Consider the following 19,741-nt stretch of genomic DNA (forward strand, 5'->3'; position numbering starts at 1 on the left):
TTACAGAAGACAGCAGCACACACTGTAGTAATCAGTGAGTAATAATACTTACGTGTGTGGAGGTACTAGGGAGTGCTACAAGATCTATTTCTTACTGTGGGTCAATATTTTCAAGAGGGTAAGTCAGTCTCTGGCCTAAAGTATTATTTTCACATGTTTTTATTCCATTAAAAGCAAAACAAAATCTAAATCCATACTCACAGAACAGAATACACTTATTTAAAGTTTTGACAGTGTGCAAAATTAAAGTTTGGGTATTTAATCCAAACTTTAACATGAGTATTATCTTGTAAGGCGATTCCTTCCCTTTAATAAATAATACATTAAAATATTATTATTCTGGAAGCAAATCATCTCCTAATTCTTCATCAGCAAAATCATCCTCGTCGACTCTCTTTTTGGCTGCAGTTCTGGGTCTTTCTATTTGCGGGCCAAGCGGATCCACATAGGAGGCGTCTAGGTTTCAGAACAGATAGTTGCATTAGAGGAACAGGGAAAAACAGCAAATGTGAAACCAATGAGGCTCATCTTCAAAACTGAACAACCCAGAATGAAAAGAAACGCTCTCCCAAGTCATGTAAAACTTCTGTCTGTGCTGGAAAACCCTTAATAACGCCCAGGTGGACGCGTCTGCCCGTCCCTTCCAGTCCAGACCTGCCAGGCCCGGGCACTTGCCTAGCTCCTTGTTACTGCTGCTGTCGTAAGGCTCCTCCGTCCTGGGCAGGGCTCGGAGCTGGGCGCTGAGCCGCTCGCCTCTGCTACCGGCACCACAGTTCTGGCCGCCGTCTGGAGACACAGGAGCAAAAGCACATGTGTTCAGCACGGTGGGCAACATCACACTGCATTACAAATCTTAACGTCTACTTATCTGTCAAGAAACAGGAAGGCTGTTTCATTTGACAGCCAATTTCCAAAGGATGTAATCCTTGTTTTTTGAAATTTAAAAGAAATCTCTTGTTGGGAACCTATAATATAGTCAAAGCATCACTCAAGAGTAGGCTTCATCAGACCCTTTCCACCGTGTGCTTGGAGACACTGGCGAACACCCCCTGGCGCGGAGTAGGGCAGCGGGTGGGGGGAAGGGGCTGGGTCGTCGCCCACGTGGAGCCTGGGAGCCGTCAGAGGCCTGGGCAGGTGAGGGGCGGAAGAGGCCGGCGAGCCTGGCCCAGGCACCGCCCCCCAACTCTTCACAGGCCTGGAGAATGAGTACAGAAGGGGTCAGATGTGCCCGGCAGAGGAGGATAGATTCTGGCCCAATTTAAGGAAAAACCTTAAAAGGATTATAGAATCCAAATATGGAATGGAAATAGTGCATAAGAGACGTTCACACCCAAGACAGAATAAAAATTAGACTGAAAAACGCAGTAAACCATTAAGTATCACACGCGGTAAACGACCAACAATTTTAACACAAAACCTTCATAACCCAGTACGTGGAGTCAGTCAGCAAACCCGCTGTCCCCCAAGGGCAGACGGGGCCGCAGAAGAGGCCACCTGTCCGGCTCCCGGCCTCGGGAACACGCTGTCCTTCTCACCCCTCATCCCCGCGGACGCTATGGGGCGGCCATGTGGACCCTGAACTCGTGGAGCTCAGCTCTGCCTGTGCACGTGCATTTGATTTAATTGTTTTTCTCAACTGATGTTTTGGCACCGAGCTGTTAAAACCTGAAGCCAAAATTTTGCATTTAAGGGTAATGCATTTTTTATTTCAAGTACTTAAAACAAGTTCATTTCATTTTAAGCTTATTCTGTAAAAAACAAACTAAAGTACTGAAAATCCTACAAAGCTCTAAAGCAAACGCTGCTGCTTCCCAGCGCGATTTGTGTAAGTGATAATAATAACATACTGTTTGCCCAGCATCGGCGTGTGCAGGCGGGTCTCACACCACCTCCCGGGGGGAACCCCCTGTGGGTGACGGAGCCCGGAGGCTGGGTGACCAGAGACTGCCACATACGTGAACGTGGGTTTGGTGGTAGTGGTGGTGGTGACCTTTTACATACACGAGGCCGCATGTAATCTGCATTCTCTCCTTTGAGATACAGCATTGGTTCTCCAGGTGTGGTCCCAGGACCAGCAGCGGCAGCTGGGACCTGGTCAGAAACACAGGACCCTGGGCCGGTCACCGGGGTTGGGGGCTCGGGTCTGTTTTAACCAGCCTTCCCAGTGACTCTGCTACACACTCAAATCTGCTACACGTGAGGAAGGGTGCTGAGGTCAATCAGCAAATTAACAGAGACCAGAGTCTGGTGCACAGAAAAAGAACAATTTTCAAGGGCCCTCAGGCATTTCAGAAACAGCCATTTTATACAAACGAATAATTACGATGACATGTTCCCTATGGTCCTCTCTCCTAGGCAACACTTTTAAAAACCTAGTTGTAGGCGCTGCACTTAATTTTAACACATCATACTTAACAGCTCCAGGCTGGCCTCACCTGCATCCAAATAGAAAATTGTCCCTTTCCCCTATTTGAGCTGCGGGTCTCATCCAGACAGAGTGCCAGAGAGTTCCAGGCTGAGACGTGTGCCGCTGGGTCTCCCGGGGCAGAGGTGGAAGGTGGTGGGCCCCGGGCACCCTTCAACACGCAGGCCGTGCTGGGAGCTCGAGGGATGGCCAGCGACCTCGGCCCACGGGGGGCTGCAGGGGGCGGGGGCGGGACGCTGCTGAGGGGGGGGCTCGTCCATGGGGCCCAGGGTGTTCCGGGGGCCGCAAGGCGAAGCAAGGAGGAAGCCCAGTGGGCTCAGACCCCAAAGCTGGGCGGGCCGGCCCCTGGCCTGTGCGAGCTGGAGGGGGGCCAAGAGCCAGGCTCCGGGGACAGGGAGGGGCCCCAGGAGGAAGTGGGGTGTCGGCGATGATGGGAAACCAGGAACAAAAGAGCAAGTGTAGAGAGAGAGAGAGGCAAGCCCCCCGGGAGCCGGGAGCTGCTTTAAACCTGCCCCAGAGCCAGGCCCACGACCCCTGGCCCACAAGGCCCACGGCCGGAGCTTCGGCTCCAAGAAGCGTGTTTGTGCCCCAGGACTGCCTGTTTGTGCTGGGCTGCAACGCACTGGATGGGAGAAAGGAAAACTTACTGAGAGAGAAACGGCAGTGGTGGGGAGGCTGGCCCAGGAGGCGCCTTTCTCTGCGCGGGGTGGCACGTGGGAGGCGGGTCGGGGACCACTCTCTGGGGTGGACACCGTCCTCTGGGCTCCGGCTCAGCACCGGCAGCTCTCAGGACACCTCGCTTGGAGGGCTGGAGTCTCCCAAGTGGACCCTCAACGTGAGGACCCCCAGGGGCCTCAGCGACACGTCACAAGCCCACGGTGACCAGGGAAGGCCCTGCGGACCGAGGGCAGGCTTGGTGACGGGTGTGCGTTAGGGTTACTCTGAGCTCAAGATTTTCAGCGGGACGTGGAGGATCTTAGAGGGTGGTGAATCTGGTCCTAAAACTCAGTAAGTAACTGACACTTCCCTGGGGGTTACTCCTTCGAGGGACATGCAGTTCAAGAGCTCGCACCTCGGCCAGCTGGCGGGCTGCCCAGACCCTCCCCAAGCTGCTTCAATGCTTTTGGCAGACGCAGGCCCACAGCCCCTCAACGACAATCCAAATTCCAAAGAGCTCTAAAGCCAGGTTTCGAGGCAGAAACACAACTTCACGTCAAGAATAAAACCTGACTTGACCTGCAGCTATTCCGGGCCATTACTTATCCTTAGTGTGAATATTCACGCTTCCCTGAAGTAGTGAGACTCCTTGACTCGGAGGTGCTCCCCAGGGGAGGTGCTCCCCAGGGGAGGTACAGGGTACGTGGCTAATGCATCGCAATACAGACTTCTCTAAACTCCGCAAAATGCTGAATTCCACCGCAGGTGGCCCTGCTGGACAAGGGACTGAGAGCTGCTGGGACAGGTCTCCAGACCAGGACCTAGATGGAGGGCCACCCACACGCATGGGGCGGGGAGGGGCAGAGGGGCGGAGGTGAGGGGCGGCCCGGGCACACACAGGGCCCAGGCTCAGGGCCGCCCTGCCAACTTCTCAAGCTCTGGGTGCTGGTCCCTGGGACCAGGCCTGGGGCTTCTGCTGGAGCAGCGGGACTGACCCTCGGGGAATCCAGATGTCCCGCTGGACCAGGCACGGCACTGGCTGTCAGCGCCTGGGCGCACCGAGGGAGCAGAGCTCCGCCCTCGAGGGTGCTCTCCGTCCCAGCCGCGCCCCCACCCCCGCCAGGCGGCGCCCTCAGCAGATCAGGGCCCGAGTGTCTTTCCAAGTCGATCCTGATTTCCTTGAGGGCAGGGGCCCCGTCTCATTCGTCCCCATGTCCTCGGCACCCAGCATGCATCCAGTAAATGAACGAACGAACGAAAGAAAGGCCTCCCTAAACCGAGGGTCGCATTTCTCTTTGTTGTGACTCCTGACCACAGACAGACACAAGAGGATGACGTCGGGTCCCGTCTGCACGACGGTGCTACGAGCGGACATGATACGGATCCCAATTTAGCATTTGTTTTTCTAATTAGTTTCTTTAAAACCATCCAATTTCCCCTAAATATAACTTCTACTATCCCCTGAAGTAGAGACAGAAGGTAGATTTTGTTGATGGGGAAAAAGGGGAGGAAAACTTAACAAACCTTCTTATTAAGTAACAGTGTCCCCAGCAGCCACAGAATCGCCCAAAGCGACAGCATTTGCGTGGCTGGTCCAGAGACACACAGGGCTACGGCTGGGACCATGGCCATGCCGCCCAGTGCCCACGCCGGCACCACTGCTACACTACAAGTGTACAGGTCTGTCAGCATCCAGGTGACGACCCCAGGCCCCATGGCGCCTCCTCACAACGCAACCTAAAAAACGTGACACAGTAAAACCCACTAGTATGGACACCCATGATAATCTATCCAATGTGAACTGTCTATTCATCAATTAGCAGAAACAGGTCCGTTTATTCAGGAACCAACACCCACTAACACCTACAAACACTCGATTACACAGCAGGCTGATGCTCACAAAAGTAGAGTAGGTGAAGTTTTACTGTGTATAAAACAAACAAACAGGACATCTTCAGATTACTTCAAGGTGCTTCTAGAAGCCCGTGTACTAGAAATCTGTCAACTGGCACGTCCGGGGAGACAGGAACAGGGACACTCACCACTGCCAGCGCTCCCGTCTCTCCTGCCGCGGGGACCCCCGCTGCCGTCCCTGCCGGACTTGGTGCGCTGAAGCAAGAAGGCGACACGTTAGAAGGACATACTGGATGTCAGCGGTACTGTCATGAAAACAGGAATAAATGATAGTCCTTCAAGGTCAACGATAACCAAGCACCGATTTCTAAAACACACGTTAAACTGTGCATCCCTTAGGCCTTACTGTCCTGCCTCCCGAGGCTGGGCTCACTGGGAGTGGCCCCTGAGTCGGCCCCGCAGGAGGGAGGCCCGGCTGCCTTGTAAGTACGGGGGAAACCCTCAGAAGGGCCACCAGTCCCGCCAGACACGCGAACGGCACTCAGGCTTCAAAGTGCAGGGTCGTCCTTGCTTCTGCAAACAACTTAAAAACCAAGTATTTCCCAGATGTGAAAGCTCAGGTCTTAAACGCAGTGGCTGAAGGGGTGGAGGGAGAAGGGGACCTTGCGAATGGGCTATTTCTGCTTTAGCCCCACTTGACATGATTAAAGGACAACAGGGTTTTGAAAGTCAGCTTCCACAATAAAGGCACTGTTAAATCTCTATACCTAAGATCTGCCCAACAGTCTACTTTCTTACACATCAACTCACCCTTAAGACATAAGAATTATCTCCAAACTGTGACATTCTTAGGTTTCTTTTTACACGCTTTGCTGTGCCTAAGTTAGAGCTTCTGATTAAATGCTGACTCCAGGCTCTTGTATGAAGAATGGTTTGTTTAGAGAAGAGGGTAGTCAGTGAGCAGAAACAGACGGCTTTTGACAACTATTTACAATTGAATTAAAATTTCTTAACATAGATTGGTATCTTATTTAGATCTTCAGTAACGTAAACATAATTTCATCATTAATTCAAAGGACACCATTTATTCCCCCAACCCTGACAACTCCCCAAATATTTATAAATTATCAGGTCACAGATGGGATTACTGACATTGTAGTCTCCTAGGAAGAAAAAAAACAATCTTTTTCAATGATTCAAGACTCATTTCTGTAGAGACACAGATGTAGAGAAACAAACGTATGGACACCAAGGAGGGGAAAGTGGCAGGGGGGTGGGATGGTGGTGGGATGAATTGAATTGGGATTGACATTTACACACTAATATGTGTAAAATAGATGACTAATAAGAACCTGCTGTATAAAAAATAAAATAAAATTCAAAAAACTAAAAGACTGGGCTTCCCTGCTGGCGCAGTGGCTGAGAGTCCGCCTGCCGATGCAGGGGACACGGGTTCGTGCCCCGGTCCGGGAAGATCCCACATGCCGCGGAGCGGCTGGGCCCGTGAGCCATGGCCGCTGAGCCTGCGCGCCCGGAGCCTGTGCTCCACAACGGGAGAGTCCACAACAGTGAGAGGCCCGCGTAGCGCAAAAAACAAAACAAAACACTCTTTTTTGTAAAATGAAACACTCTCTTAAAACTTAGGAACTTCAAATATATGTAAACATGCTTGAGTTTTTTCTATTAAAAAGAAACCTCCCCAGAACTCCATCTCTCCCTCTGCCTTCACAAACAAAAGAAAATCTAAAAATGATGCAACAAAATAAATATTTTAATATCTCTAATCAGATTTTATTTCAGATTAGTAATTGCCAGCATATCTGTAAGACGTAGACAATAAAATAATTAAACTCATAAAAACAGATGTCCACATAACTTGAAACTTTTTTCCAAATCAAACGTGGGAAAAGATCTAAGAAACTGTAAGCTTAGCACAGGACAACCTAGGAAAGTGAGCACGTGCGTCGATGACTGTGCCCCCATCACACTGTCTTTGCGCCTGTCTAGAACTTTCCCATGCTTTGGCTTTCACCCGCCTTTGCCTAATTCACCCCCTCAAGCCCTCGCTGTTTTCCAGCCTGGAAGCCCCCTGCCATGGCAAGCCCATCTGCATCAAGACCCCCAGGTGGGGCACGTGGGGACGTAGCCTGCTTTGCTCCCGGGAGAACCCAGAGCCGGCTGACTCAGCCGAGCCCAATGGACCCGAGTGGACTGGCGCCCGCCGTGGGCTCAGACTCCATCCTCCTGGGCCCGGGACCGCACGCCCCCTCCCCGGTGTGGCCTCCTCCTCGTGGGCTTGTCCCCCAGCTCCACCGGCTCCCCCGGCCAGCCCCCCTCACTCCCCGAGGCCCCCATGACTCCACTCACTCGTCTGTGGGTGGAGGTCAGGGTTCTCGTCCTCTTCCACCCATTTGCCACTGGAAATCAATAAACCCCACCGTGATCAATCTTGTGTCCCCGTCGCCATAGCAGCTGGAGCAGCGAGTCCGTGTGGAGGTTACAGACACGGCGATGTCACAAGTGAGACAAGAACGTTTACCGGCACATAGCCTCGGTAAGGTTCTAAGTTTAAAGCAATGTGACCTGTGGAGACTCGGCCAAGTCTTCTCTCAGACCATCCACACCCAGAGGCTGGGTCGCGGGGCCTTCAGGGGACAGAATGAAGGGGAGCCCTCAGAGGGTCAGGTCCCGCCACCCCCCGGAGCCCCGGGAACTAAAGGGACAGGGAGGGGATGACAGAGCGGGGCTCCGTCAGGCAGGTTGGAAAGGTCAAAGTGTCCGCTACATTCACACCATGGCCGTGAGGGTCTTGGGGAGGGACGCGTTGGCCGCGTGACTGGAGGGGGTTAAGATGAGGTCCAGTTTGGGGAAACCTTCTGGAGAAAGAGAACATGAAACTCTGAAAATAAAGTAGGCACAACAATAACAACTTATTGGGAGGGGCCGGTGCAAACGGGCCCCAGCCCCACAGCGAATGCCAGGGGGCAGACCACAGGCCCAGGGACACAGGCGCACTAGAGCGTCACGTTTTGTTCTCAGCAGGAGACACTGCCGCCTTCTCAGAGTTTCAACACCTCATAAAGTTCCCAGGAATCCGGACTCACTTCCAGGGGTGTGAGGTACGGAAGCGGGACTGACAGAAGATTCTCATCACAGCACCCCTGACACGTCAGCCACAGAAAGGGGCAAAAAACGACAGAGGCCTGCCTTTGCTGCCATGGGAAGCTGCCATGTTATCTTCCTCAGTGAGGGGAAAACTCAGGTTACAAGACAGTATTTTTATAAAAATCCATTTTTGTTTAAAAAAAAGCCCCATTTAAAAAACGTATTGATAGGGCTTCCCTGGTGGCGCAGTGGTTGGGGGTCCACCTGCCGATGCGGGGGGCGCAGGTTCGTGCCCCAGTCCGGGAGGATTCTGTGTGCCACGGGGCAGCTGGGCCCGTGAGCCATGCCGCTGGGCCTGCGCGACGGAGCCTGTGCTCCGCAACAGGAGGGGCCACGGCAGTGAAAGGCCCGCGTACAGCAAAAAAAAAAAAAAAAGTATTGATATGTTTGCATATATTTGTAAAAATGCCTGGGATTATGAAATGTCAAAATGTTAACAGTGATCTCAAAGTCGTGGCTGAACGATTTTCACTTTTTCCTTAACACATTTTTATTTGAATTAAAACGTTACTTACAAAAGTAATCTACCTGAATTTTTAGAATAACATTTGTTTCTTCAATAATATGAAAAAAAAAAAAGATGCCATACCCACTTTGGGGGAAACAATGAGAGAAGAAGGTACAAAGAGAAGAGGAGCAAAGTAGATATAAATAAAATGATGGAAAATTGAACAGGTAAGTGTTGGGAAAGTGTTTTCTCCCCGCCGTGAACACACGACACTGCTCTCCTGCAGGGGACAGGCAGAGTCTCCAGGACCCGCGCAGCCCCACACTGTCACCTGCCCCCGGAGGACAGTGGTCACAGGACCCAAGGGTGAGGGCTGCAAACTCTCGCAGCGATTTGACGTTTCTGACATCCAAGTATGTGGTCGTTTTCTAGCAATGTCGGTGACAGACTGGGACAAACCTAAGTTCACCGTGGACGGTTGTGAAGGCCAGCCGAGAACACTGTCCTCATCTTACTGAAGAGAACCAGGTCTGGAGCGGACTGGGGTTGGGGAGGAAAGCCCAGGGTTCCGTCCACCATCCTGGGCTTTTATTCCGTAAGAATTAGATTTCTGTCTTAGAACAAGGAGCAGTTGTTACCTAGTTAAGGATCCTTAAGAAGATTGGCTCTGACTTCAAATTCAAGAGAAAACAGAATTTAAGACGCTTCTTTGCAGCTTCAACTCCAAAGAACTCACGAACGTGGCCGCACCTTCCTGCCCTCGGACCTCTCTCACACCTTCCCGTCTCCACGCCAGGCCCTGAGGTCCAGCCACACCTCCCCTGGGGACCACTCGGACCCCTGGTCATGGGCCGAACCCCATCCAGTGCACACGCTGCGTGTCTCTGCTGGGCAACAAGCGACCTGTGTTTGTCTCGTTCTCCTGCCAGGTGACGAGCAGCTGGAGCACCTCGTCCATGTCAAGTGTCTCCTGAACAGGTGAACCAAGGACCCAGCACAGGGTGATGCCAGCAGGCGAGGACTCCACGGCCTTTAACCAGAGCGTTGCGGGAGTCTCACCCTGGAAAACGTCACGGCCCAAATCACCACACACTTGATACCAAGGATGAATGTTATATGAATTATCCTGTGTTTCTGTTGAACTTTATAAATGCAGTAATGTATAAAATGGGCGAAACATTCTCGCAGCTTTCATTACATACGTAAACTTTAAAAATTTTGCATTTTTCCTTCACAGTTAATTTAAAGCTGTGTCTTTATGAGATCTTCATACAAAATCTTTTTCCTTTTAAGAACTTTTAAGAACGCTTTTGAGACCAAAAGGGTTTCTGCTCAACTAGCTTCTGGTAATAACTGGAAATTTGAGGATAAGTACCAACTATATTTTACATTAGTTTTGAATGTCACATATTATTTTAAGTTGGCCAAAACAAAGAATTTCTTGAAATTATTTGACTTCTTTGGGGGGAAAATGGCAAATACTGGGAGAGGAATTCTCCTTTTGAATATTGTGAAAATTTAGAAATTCGATTTTTAAAAAGGAACAAATTATTAATGTACTTCATTTGTGAATGAGCAATTAAAACTTTGTGTTTTGGGGGCTTCCCTGGTGACGCAGTGGTTGAGAGTCCGCCTGCCAATGCAGGGGACACGGGTTCGTGCCCTGGTCCAGGAAGATCCCACATGCTGCGGAGCGGCTGGGCCCGTGAGCCATGGCTGCTGAGCCTGTGCGTCTGCAGCCTGTGCTCCGCAGCCGCAGCCGGAGAGGCCGCAGCAGTGAGAGGCCCGCGTACCGGAAAAAAAAAAAAACAAAACAAACTTTGCGTTTTGTAAACTATCTCTTTCTCCATCTTCTTTTTCCCTCCTAATCGTTTCCTTTTGTCCCTTAATCCTCTTTGGTGTGGGCTGGTATTTTTCTCTTCCTTGGCATATTTAAAATACTCAGCCTTCAACTCCTGTCTTCCCATTTTGCTCTCTTCCATTCGTGCAATAAAGTTTGAAGAGTTCCTTGCAGCTAACGTTCTTCTGTTCAGCGAAGCGAAAATGCGAACTGTCTCTTAAAACCCAACAGTGCTGGGGGGCGGCTCCACCCAACGCCCGGGACTGTTTGCCACGGCTCTGCGAACAGGGCACAAAGCTCCCTCCCTGCCCAGGAACACAGGCCCCCAGCACAAAGGCGAGAACAGCCGCCTTCTCCATAAGTGTTCCAGAAGAGGACGCACTTCTCTGAAAAGTCAGCCCAGAGAAATGAGTTTCTAGCTTTCATGCTTTAAGACTGGAGCTGGGGGCCTGGGGAGGTCCATCACCCCCATCCACATAACCCTGAATCTGTTTATCTTTCCTTCTTAGGTCTACACAAATCCCTTTCCGTTTTAAAACAGTTTTTAAAAATCCACGGCCTGATTTATTTTGTGTTTACTTTTCCCCTTAAAGCAGATTCTGTATCCTGAGCTGGTGTTTGATCGTTTGAAGGTAACCCTTCGGAAGCATAACACTACACCAGTGCTTCTGGAATGTCTGTGAATAAAAAATTAGTTTGAGAACTTGTTTAAAAACCACATAGATTCTTGGACTCCATACCCAGAGACTTTAATTCTGGGGTTGGGGTAGTCTGGGGTGAGGCCCAAGACTTTGTAAGAAGCCCAGGCGATTCTGAGGCTCTGAGGGTCCACAGGCCACACTTGGAGAGCACTGTTCTGAGGTCCTAGCTCTGATCAAATTAGAGTGAGCTCACAGAGGTACATTCCAGTTTAGCTCATGGAGTGAGCTACCAACTTCCTGGATGCAGAAAAGTAAGGACTATACACCAACTGAAAGTAATTACTCTCATCATCCTTTTTCTCTACTATCTGTAAGGGAGCAGGGCATGGCAGCCAGGAGCCTGGACTCAGAAGCTGGCCTTCCTGGATGTGAATTCGAGGCCTACCCCCCAACAGCTGTGTGACCTGGAGAAAGTTGCTTTGCAACCACGGGCCTCAGGTTTCTCATCTTAAAGAACAGTAATAATAAAACCACATCCAACATCATAGCATAGGACTCCTGTGACGATTAAACTGGCCAGTACATGCAAAGGGCTAGAGCGGCCCGCGCTCATCATGTACTGGTGTTGCCGCTGCTGGTCGCTGATGTCCAGCTGAGCAGACGTCATCAGGTGGGAGGAGGGGAAACTGCAAGCAGAGGAGGGAGATCAGGAAAGGCCACCCAGCCTCTTCACTCCTTTTCCTTTCTGCTGCCAAACTTCTGCCACTGTCAGCACTTGCAGGGGAAAGGACGTGATAAAGACTGGGGCTCAGCTCTGCATTCTTTCTAGCAGCTCAGGTAAAGGTGTGGTGTGGTTATCCAGGACATCCCTGGTCTCAACCCTGTGGCTGGTTCCCAAACGTCTCCAGTTAACAATATGGACGAGCTCGACTACAGACGCTCACAGTGCTTTAGCAAGGAACACCTGAAAGCTAGACAGACTGTACAAAGTCACCAACTGGAAAAAAGATACCTAACCATGTGGAAATATTCAAAGAAATCAAGATATATCTGTACAAGAGGTATTACACAGGCCTCGGCAATGATTTTACGAAGAAATCCTAATTACGAAGGAAAAACGTTAAGTTTTTGCATTGAGACAGATTCTAAACAGGAGACACACAGGAAAAGTAACAAGAAGTTTTAAGTTCAAATTTAGAAAAGGATAGCATCCTTACTTCAGGCGTTGATTTGTGACATTTTGTTTCATAACGAATAGCGTCTCATGCACCACGCAGCCAGGAAACAGGGCGCCTGCCCCACAGCTCACAATCTAGACAAACGCATGGGGGCACGCAGCGATTTCCCGAGAAGGCTGCTCTCATACCCACAGGACTCCTTCTCTGTAAGCCTCTGCTCTCTCTCCTAGGACTGACCTTTTCCACTAATTTCCCCCTCAATTTTGTGTTCATACGTAAAATATAAGTGAGAAAACACCAAGAAAATGTTTCTCTTTATGTAAGATTTAATAAGCAGTCCTGAAGAACAATGGAGAAACTGATCTCAAGGAAACAGAAAGAAAGTGCTCTGTGGATAAGGACTGCGACGTAAAGGAAGACGAAGGAACGGCTGGGACGAGAGCGTGTATCTAAGTGATGCAGGTGCAGTGCGGCAGTGATAAGGCATTAGGAAGAGAGACACTGCTCGAGCACAGCGACACAGCACTCACTTGGGTAAGCAGGTAAGGTAAGCACTGCGTAATTTAAATGCATCAACTGTAACTCGTCTGAGCTTACTAAGTGTCCTTAATTACGCCACGACGAGTACAACATAAGGATAAAAGGTCAGGTCTATGAGAGACACAGACAAAAGCTGACTATGTTCACTGAATACACAAATACTGTGATGAAGAGGAATCAACAGGCTGAGTAGTAATTAGAAAGGGAAAGCCACTGCAGTGACATTCGACACTCATTTACAACAGTAAAATCACAAGCCCCCATGAGCAAACGAGAACAATCAGGACAGGGGGTGCAGTGCGGGGGGGGTGAACCGCGGGGTGATGGGCCGCCACGTCAGAAGGAGAGGAGCGCCTGTAGCGGCCCAGGCCGTCTAGATTCAAGGAGGGCAGGGGCTGGCGGGGGGCTCTGAGGAGGGTGCGTGGTGGGCACAGGTCTCAACCTGACCCCTCAATTTCACTTCCCAGGAGTCCTCGGAATCCATGTTTCCTAAAGCCTGAGTGCGGCCCCCAGAAGCAGGAGCTAGAAGGCTCCCAGCTTCTCACTGGGGTGGGGGGCGTACGGCCGGGAGGCCCACTCCCACTCGGCTGCGGGGTCAGCACATGGGCCCCATGCGGGATCCAGAACTTGCCTGAGCTCATGTGCACCGTTCAGTCACCATTCATAAGTGACAAACCACTGATGCTTAAACTTACGAAGTCTGAAGACTTCCAGATGCACCCACGGTTCTACACTAAGTAACTTCACAGAACTAGTTTTGAGCTCCAAAGAATTTCATGGTTTGAAATAGATACTTCTTTTTGATTCTTCTTAATGAAACAAATGTAATAGTAATTATGATGATAGTTATGATAATTTGATCTTCCAATTTGTACTAGTTTAATTTTACAAAACTTTCACACAGGTTATCTAATTAAATTAGCAATTGGTACGTGGTATTCAGGTGGTCTTCACAGCAGATTGTAACTATATACCCTAGCAGTGGCATTTTAATACCAACTTGATGTTTTATAGGATTTTTAAGGTCATGCTCATAATGCTTTTGCAACTGACAATTTAAAAAAGAGAATAAAACAATCAGGTCACATCCTCAAAGCAAAAACAAGATAACGACATTTTGAAAGCAAATACGAAATTTAGATTTAATTACCCAAGGTAATTAAATTTTTGGAAAAGCTTAAGCTTAAAGAATTTTCTTTCTATGAAAGGCGGATACTCAGAAATCATGTTAAAGTTTTAAATATTCTAGGCTCAAACACAGGAGGGATTATTCTCTCACAGAAGTAAAACACTGCAGGGAACACAGAAATACACCTGAAGCCTCTGTATCAGCCATCCTCAGAGCCGTGCCCTACGATGCAACACAGCAGCCCAATGAACTGCTGTTGTAGGCAAGTGACTTTCTCCTGGTTTCCACAGGCCACGAGACTCTCCAGCTGAAGTTACGTCTACAACTTAACCTGCAGCTATTTTGTACTGGAGAAATTACAATTGTTAGTCTATGAGTAGATTTCCACTAAAGACTACACTGAATCTATTGCACTTTCTCTGATTAGGAACTAGATTTTGACTGAATTTTATCCTAAAACTAGAGTTTTAGTTATTTTTCCTTTCATGCCACAGCAGAAAAATAACTGCAACTTAATTTTACTGACAGAAGCCCAGACATCACTCAGCTGAGCTACAGAAGGCTGACATTTTCAAAACTGACAGCAGTTTTCAGCTCACATGACATACCTGTTCCCTGATTTCTTTCATTTTTTCCAATCTCTTGAGTTTTGTTGCATATTCTTGAACTTCTTTTAATCCAATATCTGTGCAGAGACGAACCAAGAAACGTAGACCTAAATTATGAAAAATATTTTTAGAAAAGTATTTACCCATGGTGTTCAAAGAACAATAAATCAGTAAGCTCAGTCTTCTGGGACCCGGGTAGGAATGCTGCTCACAAACAGGGTTTGTTTCTCTTGAAAAACCACTGCACTTTGTATTCCTGGCCCTCTGAGAACTGACCTCCTGGGAAGATGGTTTAGAGGGACTCTGCCACCCGCCCTTCAGGAGAGACCACAGCATCTATAACCTGAGCCTTTATCTCCTCACCTGCTTCTCCTTTATACCAGTTACGACTCCTGACATACTATATACTTGTTTATTGTCTTTTTCTTCCCACTAGAATCCAAGCTCCATGAGGCCAGGATTTTGGTCTGTCTTGTTTTCTGCCACACCCACAGGGCGGGAACAGTGCTGTGTACCAGCACTGCAGTCACCCCATAAGAGTTTGTAAGTTAGTGACTAATTCATGACCATTAATGTATTACAAAAGTAATGGTACTAAAATAATCTAAAATGTCACACATTACTACTGCGTAAATTGCCTATGTATACATTTACCCTGATAATGCACAGTAAGAAGGTAATTTATATTTTCTACAAATAATACTCGACTACAGGTCAATTTTTGATAACAGAAGAATGTATTTTAAGACAAAATCACCCTTTGGGTTCATCAGAAAAGTACTCTGCTCAAAGTGAGACCTTACATGAGTGCAAGTGTTTTTCCTATGCTACCATAAGGCAGACTACTGATTACACCTGTTTTGAAAATTAAACAGGCCAAAGTACCTTGGACATTCCCCACGGCACAGATAATCACTCAACTTTTTTTTTTAAACACTTTTTCAAAAAAATAAATTATTTATTTATTTTTGTCTGCGTTGGGTCTTCGTTGCTGCACGCAGGCTTTCTCTAGTTGCAGCAAGCAGGGGCTACTCTTCATTGTGGTGCACAGGCTTCTCATTGCGGTGGCTTCTCTTGTTGCGGAGCACGGGCTCTAGGCGCGCGGGCTCAGTAGTTGTGACTCGCGGACCCTAGAGCACAGGTTTAGTAGTTGTGGCTCATGGGCTCTAGAGCACAGGCTCAGTAGTTGTGGCACAGAGGCTTAGTTGCTCTGCAGCATGTGGGATCTTCCCGGACCAGGGCTCAAACCCGTGTCCCCTGCACTGGCAGGTGGATTCTTAACCACTGCACCACCAGGGAAGTCCCAATCATTCAAGTTTTACAGTGAATCTTAAACTCTCTCTAAAGAAAGAAAAGTGGCCTTGCTTGGAGATGCTCTCTTTGCTGTCCGGTGCGGAGGTGCTGCAGCTACTGCAGTGGTCCTCAACCGGCAGCAGCTGCATCCCCAGGGGACACCTGACAATGTCATAACAAGAGGTGTGCTCCTGGCACCCAGTGGGTGGAGGGCAGGGATGTTGCTAGAACATTCTAGAATCCACAGGATGGCCCCACAGCACAGGATTATCTGATCCCAAATGTCAGTGCTGCCGAAGCTGAGAAACTCTGCCCAGCAGACTGTTGGGTTTCCATTCCCCAAAAGCTATTACTGCTCTCATTTAATCTTTAAAGTATCAGTTCCCCAATGTGACTGAAGTTAAGAATCACATTAAAAGCTGTTAAAAAAGAAAGAGGAAAATAAATAGATAAGAAAAAAAATAGGAAAAATCAGATATCTGGGTCCACTGCAAACCTGAATGAGAATCTCTGTAGATTGGGCTATAGACTTGTAATTTTTACAAGTTTTACAAGTAATTCCCATGTATCCTGTTTTCTGACTGGCAATCGGAAACTGCTGTGAGCTAATGGACCCACATGTGACCAGCATTACAAAACTCCTCGCCCCTAGGCTCTTACCAAAGGCCATAATTCTGAGCTCTCTGCTTTCACAAAAGTCAAATTGAGAAAAATATTACTGAAGGAACATGCAGCACATCTAACCCCTGGATCAGGCTGCGCCACTGAAAACGTGGCCCAGAAAAGATCTGTTTTTACTGAAATGTGTTTTGTGTGCATGGTCATTGAAGGACAACATTCAAAACGGACTTTTCAAACACATTATTTTATTTGTTGGAGGGATGTTAGTAAAGCTAGGAGTTATGACGTCTTCCAGTGACCTTTTATCTACTCTCCTCTGTGTCTCAACACAACTGAAGTAAGAGTTGAAAGGATTTTCTTCTTCCCAAGGAATTACTTTTTATTTTCTTATAAATAGTAAAGATTATAAAACCCACTGTATCTTCCCTTTTTCCTTTAGTCACAAAGCTACTGGGGCCATATATAGTTTAGTGAGAATATGAGACCTATGAATATGGTTATTTTGTACTTTTCCGGATCCTGATCTTGTTGCTGTTACTGTAACACTGTTACTTCAGGTTGCATCAAATCCACTGTGCAATAAGATTGGAAGAAATGAATATTTTATACAAAGCCAACTTTATAAAAGGGAAATAAGTTACATATACATAATGTTTTAAAATTAATTTGCTACCAGTATCAGCAAGATTATTAACGTTCTATTATCATAAACTCTAAAGGTATTTTTTCAGTCTCAAAAAGTTATAATTAAATGGATGGTTTAAAATGCCTTTTCTAGGGCTTCCCTGCTGGCACAGTGGTTAAGAATCCGCCTGCCAATGTAGGGGAGATGGGTTCGATCCCTGGCCTGGGAAGATCCCACATGCCGCGGAGCAACGAAGCCCGTGCGCCACAACTACTGAGCCTTCACTGTAGAGCCTGCGAGCCACAACTACTGAACCCACGTGCCACAACTACTGAAGCCTGCGCGCCTAGAGGCTGTGCTCCGCAACGAGAAGCCACTGCAATGAGAATCCCGCACACCACAACGAAGAGTAGCCCCCGCTCGCCGCAACTACAGAAAGCCCGCCTGCAGCAACGAAGACCCAATGCAGCCAAAGATAAAATAAATAAATTTATAAAAAAGAATTTTTTTAAATAAATAAAATGCCTTTTCTATAAAATACCAGTTTATGAACTTTAAAAAATAATAAACCAAAATTTATTCTTAAAATTTCATAAAGCTTTGAAATATAGATCTGTTTACTACTGAAGAGAATTCAGTGGTATATTTAAATCCGTCAAGAATTAAATTCTATAAAAATGTGTACTTGCATAGTCAAATTTTCTGATCCTATAACCACATATTTAAACATGTACCACAAATTATAGGTTGGTATCTATGTATGCAATTACTGTAGCAAAGGTAATTATTATATATTAGGACATAAAATGTGAGAACCTATACTTTCAAAGTTACAAAATGTAGTCTCACTTACATTCAACATTTTCTGGAAATTTTCTGTGAATATCTTTGTAAGTATCTAATGCTTTTTGGTAGTTACCTATAAGTGAAAGAGGAAAAACAAACATACTAGCAGATTATAGAAATGAACAGGGCTCAGCAAAATACTAATTTAAATTCAATATTCTGGCACCATTTCATTGGTTTAGAAGGATGACTTCCATGTTTGCCACAGGCATAAACAGCCATTCCCAATATAACTTCTGCTTTTTGTTTGTTTTGGCTGTGCAGCATGTGGGATCTTAGTTCCCGACCAGGGATCAAACCTGTGCCCCATGCGGTGGAAGTGTGGAGTCCTAATACCTGGACCGCCAGGGAGGTCCCTCAATATAACTTCTGGAAGAAAATGTACAGACAAAATAAATCTGAAAAAGGCGCAGAGCGGAAGTAAATGGTTGAAACTTAGTTCTACTTCTTAAAATGAAGTAATAACATTAATTTCAATGTTATTCACTTGGAAAAGATGAAAAATAACTTGTTTTGCAGTTTTTATATTCAAACATTAAAAAGTTTACAGAAAGCATTTTGTTTTGTAATAAAATAATTTAGCTTCACATGGCAGCAAAGAATAGGAAAAAAGAATTTTGGATCAAAGACCTTTGCTAAAATCTCAGGAAAGAGTTATGCCCTTACGTCTGGGCCTCCTGCACAAGGGGGTGGCCCGCCGGCCTCGGCGTCAGGGTGGAGGCTGAACAAGACGGAGAGCGGAGCACCCAGAGCGCGGCCGGGCCGGCTAAGGTGGCCGCTCTTCCCCTGGCCCCCCCCCCACACACACACGTCACAGGACAGGCACTACACGCGCGCAGGCAACTCGGACTCACCCTGACGTAAATGAAATGTGTATACAGAGAGGTCTTTCCGCCAACAGGAAACACAGTAACATTAGAGACCAACCCGCAAAATGATCTGAGGTCACACCGCACCTGTGTCCCGCTGCCACCTGAGGGGCTCTCGGAGGTGGACAGAGGGCCCTAAGAAATGGCGGGGACTGCTGCCGGTGGTCACAGCTCGCGCTTCCCTGGGTGAGGGAGCTCTCCTGGACATCTGGTTGCTCTATAAGAGGGACTGCATTTTTCACACTTAACTACATTAGCATGTTATTTTAACTAAACATTTTAACCACAGTGTTAACATTTATCTCCTGCTTAATCCTGACATTTTAACAGTATCATTCACTTCATGGCTAGTCCCAAACCATTAACACACTGACACTGCAGAACAGGCCAGCAGCACAGGACGAGATAAAGACTGACACTGAAAACACAACCAGGATGACTAGTGACATCTGCTGTACAAAATCAAGTCCTGCGGCCCCAGTTCTGGGCTCTCCTCAGCTTTTCAGGTGTGAGAGAGGCTCACACATTGGGCAGAGCACACAGGATGTTTAGAATGAGGTGACTAGATGGGACTTCCCTGGCGGCCCAGTGGTTAAGACTCCCCGCTTCCAATGCAGGGGATGCGGGTTAGTAAACGTAACTTTTAACTGTACGTAGTAAACACTGTGTCTTTCATATAATGTTTGATATGTGTACTTATCAAAAGTTAATCTTAATAAATAAATCTACAATAGGAACACATTTATATGCATAATTACCTAAAAGATAGAAACAAGCAACATATATTAAAGTGAATAAAATTAAAGCATTTACCACTTCTTCTAAAACAGCTAGCTACCATCAGCTGCCACTTCACTTGTGTAGGCCTGTAAAAGAAATTATGTGAAATCAGAGATGAAACAAAAGTAATCTGTGATGGCCAAACAGTTTTATAAAGCTAAGCTACATATCGGTACTAGCTTTCAATTACTTTTTGACATTTGATTAGGTCGTCTTTATTAT

The 19,741-nt window shown here is 47.4% G+C and overlaps 1 protein-coding gene and 1 long non-coding RNA gene across 9 annotated transcripts in view; one reads left to right on the top strand and one right to left on the bottom strand.

The window, feature by feature from the left end:
- Positions 1-143: 143 nt before the first annotated feature.
- The window catches only part of IFT88 (intraflagellar transport 88), a 75,167-nt gene continuing 55,569 nt past the window's right edge, over positions 144-19,741 (bottom strand). For 3 of the 8 annotated variants that reach the window (XM_049701255.1, XM_049701252.1, XM_049701257.1), the window contains 6 exons: positions 19,553-19,605; positions 17,878-17,943; positions 14,486-14,592; positions 5,125-5,191; positions 680-786; positions 144-460 (listed from right to left, as the gene is read on the bottom strand). In XM_049701255.1, coding sequence (XP_049557212.1) covers positions 335-460; positions 680-786; positions 5,125-5,191; positions 14,486-14,592; positions 17,878-17,943; positions 19,553-19,605 — 526 coding nt within the window. In that variant the 3' untranslated portion in view covers positions 144-334. Of the gene's footprint in view, positions 461-679; positions 787-5,124; positions 5,192-14,485; positions 14,593-16,624; positions 16,977-17,877; positions 18,957-19,552; positions 19,606-19,741 lie in introns of those variants that run through there. The other 5 variants (XM_049701253.1, XR_007473171.1, XM_049701256.1 and 2 more) reach the window with 5 other exon arrangements.
- On the top strand, positions 7,512-8,921 carry LOC125961969 (uncharacterized). The gene is made up of 3 exons (XR_007473188.1): positions 7,512-7,616; positions 7,979-8,055; positions 8,836-8,921. It is a non-coding gene; the product is annotated as an uncharacterized LOC125961969 (long non-coding RNA).

This window comes from Orcinus orca, chromosome 18 (genome assembly GCF_937001465.1).
Source record: "Orcinus orca chromosome 18, mOrcOrc1.1, whole genome shotgun sequence".
In the NCBI taxonomy this organism is placed as follows: domain Eukaryota; kingdom Metazoa; phylum Chordata; class Mammalia; order Artiodactyla; family Delphinidae; genus Orcinus; species Orcinus orca.